General features: G+C 64.5%; 4 protein-coding genes across 4 annotated transcripts in view; 1 reads left to right on the top strand and 3 right to left on the bottom strand.

The window, feature by feature from the left end:
- Positions 1-376: 376 nt before the first annotated feature.
- MNEG_7998 (hypothetical protein) lies at positions 377-1,476 on the bottom strand (the record flags this gene model as incomplete). Its single annotated transcript, XM_014043532.1, has 5 exons — positions 377-435; positions 535-652; positions 860-928; positions 1,207-1,257; positions 1,459-1,476. 5 exons carry the CDS (start codon positions 1,474-1,476, stop codon positions 377-379), a joined length of 315 nt encoding a protein of 104 aa, XP_013898986.1.
- Positions 1,477-1,562: 86 nt separating this feature from the next.
- On the bottom strand, positions 1,563-2,924 carry MNEG_7997 (hypothetical protein; the record flags this gene model as incomplete). The annotated part of the gene is made up of 4 exons (XM_014043531.1): positions 1,563-1,669; positions 2,094-2,198; positions 2,356-2,411; positions 2,713-2,924. 4 exons carry the CDS (start codon positions 2,922-2,924, stop codon positions 1,563-1,565), a joined length of 480 nt encoding a protein of 159 aa, XP_013898985.1.
- Positions 2,925-3,639: 715 nt separating this feature from the next.
- Positions 3,640-5,481, top strand: MNEG_7996 (Ras-related protein Rab-23; the record flags this gene model as incomplete). The annotated part of the gene is made up of 6 exons (XM_014043530.1): positions 3,640-3,654; positions 3,867-3,991; positions 4,163-4,317; positions 4,508-4,649; positions 4,862-4,959; positions 5,141-5,481. The coding sequence occupies 6 exons, from the start codon at positions 3,640-3,642 to the stop codon at positions 5,479-5,481; spliced, it is 876 nt and encodes a 291-aa protein (XP_013898984.1).
- A 461-nt stretch (positions 5,482-5,942) lies between these two features.
- MNEG_7995 (Dynein gamma chain, flagellar outer arm) overlaps positions 5,943-8,037 on the bottom strand; it is a gene marked incomplete at both ends in the record, with an annotated part of 8,829 nt that continues 6,734 nt past the window's right edge. Inside the window, 6 exons of the mRNA XM_014043529.1 lie at positions 5,943-6,101; positions 6,304-6,388; positions 6,658-6,749; positions 7,027-7,113; positions 7,385-7,462; positions 7,674-7,804. Coding sequence (XP_013898983.1) covers positions 5,943-6,101; positions 6,304-6,388; positions 6,658-6,749; positions 7,027-7,113; positions 7,385-7,462; positions 7,674-7,804 — 632 coding nt within the window. The remainder of the gene's footprint in view (positions 6,102-6,303; positions 6,389-6,657; positions 6,750-7,026; positions 7,114-7,384; positions 7,463-7,673; positions 7,805-8,037) is intronic.

The raw sequence follows: 8,037 nt of genomic DNA, 5'->3' as shown, positions 1-8,037 counted from the left end.
CCGCCCGCCCCCGCGCCTGGCCGGCTGCCGTCCACCCACGGCGCGCGGCAGTAGCAGCAGGTGACGGGGGCGCGCTGGGCGCGCTTGATGTTGGCCCACTTGTCGCAGCAGCCCGCGTGGATGTTGTTGCCGCAGGAGGCGCACCAGGAGATGGCCTCGCGGCCCTCCTGCATCGCGTCAAAACATACTGCAGGGAAGGGGAAGGCAGGGGGGTTGCGCAGCAGATTGCGGGGTTGGGGTTGGGTGGGTAGGTAGGTGGGGAGGGGGTTGGGGAGAGGAGAGTGATTTCAAGGGCACTCGCCGGAGCAACCGCGCTGATGTGGACGCGGCTGCACGCGCACATGCCCCTCCACGAGCGAGCGCGATACGTTCATTCTCAGCAGTTTGGGAAGCCGAGCGCCTCCCAGGCCCCCTTGCGCCCGCATGGGCAGCTGCCTGTGAGCGCGTCGAGCGGCAGCAGGAGCGAGCTGGCGCCGGGTGGCGCTGCGTTCTCCTGCGCAGTGGCGCTCCACCCAACCTGCGGGCCCCGCTCACCAGGGCAGTCTCCCTCCACGGGCCGCCGCACGCTCTTAGAGCCCGTGTCGGGCGCCGCCGCCGCCGCCGCCGCGTCGGCCGTGGGGCGGCCCATCAGCCGGGCATACTGGTTGCGCACCTGCGAGGGGGTATGGGAGCAGAGCGTGCAGGTGAAAGGCTGATTCGGTGCGTGTGCAGGGCGGCAGAGCGCAATGCACTTTGGCTCTTGGGCGCTCCGTTTGCATGTTTTGATACGGGGAGACAGCAGAACGAGGCTCCCAGCCAAGGAGCAGAGCAGAACGAGCCCGGCCGAAATGTGTAGGGTGCTAGTGCATCGCAGGCTCACCGCTGCGCTGGCCAGCACGTCCCCGCCACTGCTGCTTGGGGAGTGGTGCCCCGCCAGTACGTCCTCCACCTGGGCCGAATTGGTTGGGGTGGTTGGGTTTGTTGGGGGGAGAGGCATGTGATAAGGATTGAGGACTAGAGGCTGTCGTGCCTGGCAGCAATGCCCGGAAAAGCATGGTGAGAAAGGGGACCTGGAGAGTTGATCAAATGCAGCATGGCAACTATATCAAAAAGATAGTGCCTGGCGAGGCGAGGCGAGCCTGCTGTCTCGAGGAGGGGATGCCGAGAGGTTGCTGGGAGGTTGCAGCAGGGAGGTGGGAGTAGAGGCGCTCAGAGCCGCCCCCTCACCTCTTTTGTCAGCAGGGCCTTCTGCCAGATGAGCTCGTTGTCTGGTGAGAGCTGGGGTGCATTGGAGGGGCGGGAGGGAGGCGTCAGGATCGTGGTGTCGTGGGAGCAACGCAGCGCCTGGACAAGGGTGGCGGGGTGCTGCTGCCCTTCAGGAGCGGCTGCCGCGCAGCACTGAGTACGCGTGCACGACAAAAGCATGCAAGGGGCCAGTCTCCGACAGCTGCTTGATGCATGTCCAAGGGCTGCCCTCACCTTGAGGGCGCGGATCATCACAAACAGTATGTGCTTGCAGAGGTTCCCCTGCGGCGACGCGGCGTGATGCGGCCCAACAAACAGGTGTAAGTGTTGGCGGCAATTCACTGCACGGTCAGCGCGCTCTCCTTGCCGATGCCCCGCCCGTCCTCGCCCCAGCGCACGCCGTCATCCCCAGCGAACAGCCCTCCCCTCTGCGCTGCCCCCGCACCTTGGCAAAGTCGGGGCAGGTGCAGCAGGGGTTGCGGCTGATCTCCACATCGTACACTTTGGGGGGTTAGAGATGTGAAGCAGACGGGACAGACAGGTGTGCGATGCTGGATATCAGATGAGGCGTTGGCTGGTCCTGGATAAAAAGCGCCGCCGAGAGCTGCAAAAGCTCTAGTGTGTTGACAACGGCGCAGGCGCCCCCAGCGGCAGCATCAACGCGAACCCTCGCTGCTGTGGCAGCAGGGTGCAGGCCCTCACGACATGCGAGCGGACGACGCAGCCGTCATGCCCTGACAGGACCCGGCCCAATGTGCAGCCCAGTGGCTCCACCCTCTCGCGCCACAGTGGCCCGGAGCACTCACAAGTACTGTACCCTGCCCCCGCAACACCGCGCAGCTGGCTACGAGCCCGGCGCCCCTGCTCACCGTTGCCGGTGGCGCCCAGCACCGCAAACTTGTGGGCCCTCCCGCCGGGGGCGCCCGCGGGCCGCACCTCCTCTGTCGACACCAGGAACATGCGGTGCGCAGAGCCTGGGGGTTGGGAGAGGTTTCGAGAGGTTTCGGGGTCGGGGATCAGGGCCGAGGCCGAGGGGGCACGTGGGGGCCGCAGCTATGCGCAGACACTCAGCAGCGCGTGACGGATGCCCGTGCGCCCGTGGCGCGTCAGGCCGCCTGCGACCCAGTCCACCTGGTAGGGCGCGCGCGATGCGGTCCTGGACTTTCTGGGAGGGTGCGCCCAGCTTCCTGAGGTGGCGGGGGTTGGGTCGGGTCGGAGGCATGCGGGAGAGGGGTCGCAGGTCATGCTTGAACCAGGCTGGGGAATGAGCAGCCTAGTGAGAAAGAGGGACGAGGTTACATATGCCGCGGGCAAACTCAGGGCGTGACTCCGAGGAAGCACGTTAAAAGGAGATCACGCGTGACAGCTGCCACGGGCGTGCACAGCCGGTGCCGGCTCAGCAGCTGCACGTCAAAACTCTTTTCGACTCCACAGCGCTGCGCGCAGCCACGGAGCAACACCCAAGCCCAGAGCGCGCAGCAACCAAACCTGACAGTCTTCCCATCTGGCCCGGTGCGTTTCTCCTCGGCCTCCTTCTTGGGTGCCTTGGGCGCCCGCGGCTGCTTGGCCTTTGGCGCCGCTGCGGCCTTGCGCTTGGGCGCCTTCTTGGCGGCAGCGGTGGGCTCGTAGTCAGACCCGCCTCCGCCTCCCTCCTCAGAGTCCGAGTCCAGCAGCTCTATCACCTCGCGCTTGCGCGGCATGCTGCTGCTTGCGGCGCTGCCTGTGCTCTTCCGGGGTCACAAAGAGTTCCTGGGGGCGCAAGCGCAAGCGCGGGCGCGCAAGCGCAAGCGCGGGTGCAGGGCAGCACGGGCCAGTGGAGTCGGATGGGGCCGTCCACTGGGAGCCAGCACGCAGGTCGCCCTGTAGTCGACCCGCCATCAGGCGTATCACGCGCACCTGATGCTCACACGCCTTCAAACTCGTGACCTGTGGGCTGAAGGCACCTGCAATGCGGCACGCGCAACGCGGCGAGGGCGAAGACACGCCCCTTGTGGCGTCGGGTGGGGCGACGCTTGCGGCGGACCACTGCGACGACTGTCCCGTATCCACGAAAGCATCCCCACATAACAAGTGCACGCGGAATGCTGAAAGCGTCGCACGGACCTGAGGCTGTTGCACACTCCACCCGAGTGCTCGATCTACGGTATGTGCAAGAATTGATTGATAGACTGCGTGCATACAATACGAATTAATTTTGGTCTTGTTTACGGTACACTCCCGCTGGTACTCGCTCTTGACAAGATCGGACAATTTCGCGATCGCGTCGCCTCCGAGCGCTTTGCTTGTCTCCAAGCGGCACCAAAACATTGAAACATTCAACAGCTGTCGAATAAAGCCGGCAGACCACTCGCCGTGCATTCTGCAGCCCGCCCGCCTAGATCGCGTATTGACTGCGCAGCGGTCAACACCAGCAGCATGGAGGACTTTGAGGTGTGGGGGCCGCCGCGTCAACATCGAGTGGCCACAGATGTGTGACATCGTTCACACACAGATGCTGAGCCGTGGCGCTCCAAGCGAGCGCGGCGCTGCTGATGTGGCATGTGTTGCACCTGCCGCGCACTCGGTGTGCACATGCAGCAGCACCGCATGCGCCTGCTGACTGCTTTTCCCCGACCGCGTACCACGAATTTACAACTGTGCAGCGTGAGATTAAAGTTCTGGTGGTGGGCAACGGTGGCGTCGGCAAGACCAGCATGATCAAGCGCTTCTGCAGGCGCGGCGCGCCTGCTCCACGGGACCGAGTGCCCTTGGACCTCATGCGTGCAGCGTAGCGGAAGGGGCCAGGGTGCAAGACTGCCCAGCCGACCTTGTACCGGCACGTATGGCACCCATCTGCACAGGCATGCAGCACTGCACCTCAGTCCATCGCCTATTTTAGCCCACCTTTCGCACCAAACAATGGCTCGTTCCTGCAACACGCTGGATGCGTGCCGTGCAGGGGCGTGTTCACAGAGGATTACAAGAAGACAATTGGCGTGGACTTTCTGGAGAAGGCGCTCTATGTCCCGGCACTGGGGGAGGACGTGCGGCTGTTCTGCTGGGATACTGCTGGGCAGGAGGAGTTTGACTCGATCACGAAGACCTACTACAGGGGTGCGCAGATGTCGACGTAGGCAGCTGCTTCTGGGGGCTTGGTTTTGGGAGAGGGTCGCTTTAAGGGGTAGCTGCAAGCGCTTTTCGGGAGCTGGTAGCTGGCAGGGCGGTCAACAGAGCCAGCAGTCAGCGAAGGCGCTGGTTGGGACCTACATAATGCGCCTCCACCCCCTGGTCCGCCCCCTATCAGGAGCCGGGGCGGCCGTGATTGCTTTCTCCACAACCGACCGCGCCTCGTTTGACGCTGTACCATCGTGGCGGCGCAAGGTGACGGCAGAGTGCGGCGACATTGCCATGGCGCTGGTGCAGAACAAAGTCGACCTGCTTGACAGGTGGGGGGGCCCACTTAGGCCTGTGGCTGGCCAGGGCTGGAATCGCTTGGGATGAAACATTGAATCTGTCGATCGTCGGTGCTGCTTGAGGGTGAGGGCCGCGCCTCCGGAGTTTGGCGCTCTGCCGGCCAGCGGCCGGCGGTTTCGCTTGTGAGTGTCGCCTGAATATGAGATTCTGCCGGCACCGGCGGTGTCAACCCATGTGGTCTCAGGGCCGTGGTGTCGAGCGAGGAGGCGGAGGAGATGGCGCGGCGGCTGGGGCTCAAGTTCTACCGCTCCTGCGTGAAGGAGGGGCTCAACGTGACAGAAGGTGCGCGCGATGCTGCTCAGCTGCACGCTGACCGGGCCGGGAAGCAGACAGGCGCAGTGTTGCGTGCTGGTGTGGTGCGCATCCTGCCGTTGACGATGTGGCAGAAGTTGCGCTGGAGTGTGCTTCCATGCTCGGCCACCGCACCATGCTTTATCGCTCCTCCTTGCCAATCGCACTGCAGTGTTCTCCTACCTGGCTGAGCTGCATGACAGGAAGATGGCGGCCGGCCAGATTGCCAACCGCCCGGCGGCGCAGGCACTTGCGCCCGCGGCAGCAGCTGGGGACGCCTCAGCAGACGGCTCCGCCGCTGCACGCGCGGCCCCGGCGGTCATCGCCGAGGTCGTCACCCCCAGCGGCGCGCCCGGCGGCAAGAGTGGAGAGAGTGGGAAAGGCTGGTCTGGCGCGGCAGCGGCAATGCCGGCGACGGTGGAGCTGCAGCCGAGCAAGCGGCGCGGGAAGAAGAGCCTCGGGCAACGCGTGGCCAAGGCGGCAACCAAGGCCAAAAGCCAGTGCTACAGCTGATGAGGCCGTTGCAGCCACCTGTTTGCGGGAGAACTTGTCCAGCAGTAGCAGCGTCAGATGAAGGGACGGGCAAGGGTTTTCTAGGGTCTGGAGGCCGGGGTCCCTCCGAGGGTGCTTTGCCCTTATGAGAGCAGCAGGATGCGCACCGCAGCTGCATGAACTGTGGTTTACAAACATTTTGTTGGGGTCTAGTTTTGATCTGGCAGGCACTCATCCAACGGCACAAGTAATGCTTTCTGCTAGTTTTTTGGAGTCGGAACTGGTTGAAACTCAGAACTCTGGTTTTCAGTAGTCGGTGGTTACATTGGCTTGCTCGTTGAAAAGGCACGGCTCAGCAAAACTCAGCTGCCACGCCTGCAGGACATATAATTGTGGAAACAAATAGCTCCAGGCAGACAAAAGCCAGAGGCTTGGCGCAACAGGGCGGACCCCACGGACCGGCAAGCGCCCCCCACCTCCACCTAGTCCACGCTGCAGAGCAGCGCCACGCCGCGTATGGTCCACTTTGACTTGTCGTCCTCTGTCCGCAGGCTGAAGGTGGTGATGAAGTTGTTGCCGCGCCGTGCCTTGACGCGGTAGCATGGCGCCTCAAACACGCCCGCGCGGCGGCGGTCCTTGGCCTGTGTGTGTGTTGGGGGGGGGGTCGGGTCAAGGGTCGGTCAACACCTGGCATGCCGGATTTTCGCCTGGCCTCACGCTTGGGCAGACCGAGCGCATGCACCAGAGTCGGCCTCCTATGAAGGATGCCTGCCCATGTGCTGGGAAGCACAAACACACGTGTCGAGAGGCGACAAGCCATCACCCCGCGGCGGGCGCCCGCACCTGCACGCCCGTCACGTAGAGCACCGGCAGTGAGTGGTAGAGCTTCTTGGGCTCAGAGTCCACCAGCCGGTTCTCACGCCCACTCCTGAGGTGAGAGAGGGGCCAGGCCGGAGGTGGTTGCGAGTGATTAGGGTTGCGAGCCGTGATCCGCGCAGCCAGCACCCCAGTGGGCACTTTGCTTGCTCCCACTGTTTGCTGCGTTGCAGTCGCCCACTCGCTTGCCTTCTCGTCAAAGGTTGCACGTCGTTGCCCCTGCCCGACCCGCCTAGTGCCGCCCCTTGTGGTGGGTGCAGGGGCGTCCTGCTGTCATGTTGGGGAGCCACGGTCATCACACCGCGCGCCCCCTCCACGCACCATGCGCAGCCGTCCAGGTAGAGGCCGTAGACGTAGACCCCCTCAGAGGGGCTGTCCTTCAGGGACTCGTACTCCTTGGGGGGGTGCGTCACCTGGGGGGAAGCGTGGTGGATGTTTGTGGACATGCGCCGTGAGACGTTGGGTGTTTGCCAAGGGTGTGCAGCGAGCGGAGCTCGTCGTGTGTGCACAACACCTTTGCCAGGGCACCAGGATTCATCAGAGTCAAATTGTGACTTCTGAAACCAGAGGGCTGCCTTAATAGTTGCCCAGATCTGCCCTGCGGGTCCTCCAAGCCCTGTCAAACCCGCCCGCACGCGCGCAAGCGCGAGCACACAGCGACACCATGTTCGAGAAACCCCCTCCGCCCACCTCGCTGGTCATGACCACGTCGTCCAGGGCCCACTTGTCTGCCGCGTGGCGGCGGTTCACCTCCTGCTTCATGGCCGTCAGGAACCCCTGGGCGCGCGGCGCCAGCGGCGGCGGTCGCCGTGGTGGTGTGCACGTGAGCGAGGTTGGCGGAGCGGCGGGGCTTGCGCAGAGGCGCTGAGGAATTCAAGGTGAGAGCAGTTGACAAGGGCGACAGAGTGGCTGTTGTTGCGACTGTGTGATGCAGGCGCTGGAAGACAGCCGAGACACTGGCACGCAACAGGTGAGACGTGTGGAGCGGGCGGGCGGGGTTGAATGGGTGCAGGGGCAACGCATCTGAGCATCAGCATTCTGGGCAAACCTGAGGATTGAAGAAGCCCGTGAGCCAGTAGGCACGGGGCCGGCCCATCGTCAGCCACTTGGCCAGCTGGTCGTGGCGCTGCGCAGCCGGGATCGGAGCAGCAGCAGAGGGAGCAAAGAGGCATCAGCCTGTGTACGTTCGAATCCCCCAGAAACTGCAGCTCTTCAGCAAACTCGCCTCTGCACCGATGCCTGCCATTCCTGAGCCGTGGGTGCATGCAGCTGTTCGCCCAGCACATCGCGCGACTCGCACCCACGCACCCCACCCCCTCCCCCCCTTGGCGACCCACCTGCAGCAGCCCCGCGAACCATGCGCCCAGCGTGGCGGCCTCCCAGCTGCACTTGAGCCAGGCAGCGGGGATGCGCGCCATGAAGAGGGCGTCCAGGGACTCTATGAGGTTGCCACTCAGGGCGATGGTGCCTGGGAGGGGGGCGGGGCGCAAGGAGGAGGGCCAGAGGCAATGGGTGGGCGTGCAGGTGTGTTTCGCGGGGCAGCGACGGTCGCGTTTGTGGATTGCTGGCAGGTGTACGGCAAGGGACAGGCGAAGTAGCCTGCGTCACAAGGCACAGCCCCCGGGTGAGTGCTGAGCAGGCGCCTGGGAGCGCTGGGTCAGCAGAGGGCTGCCAGGCGGGGGGGGGGGGGGGGACCCACCG

The sequence above is a fragment of the Monoraphidium neglectum genome (assembly GCF_000611645.1).
Source record: "Monoraphidium neglectum strain SAG 48.87 unplaced genomic scaffold scaffold01473, whole genome shotgun sequence".
Lineage (NCBI taxonomy): Eukaryota > Viridiplantae > Chlorophyta > Chlorophyceae > Sphaeropleales > Selenastraceae > Monoraphidium > Monoraphidium neglectum.
The sequence above is the reverse complement of the archived record's forward strand: the minus strand, read 5'-3'. Positions and strand labels throughout refer to the sequence as shown.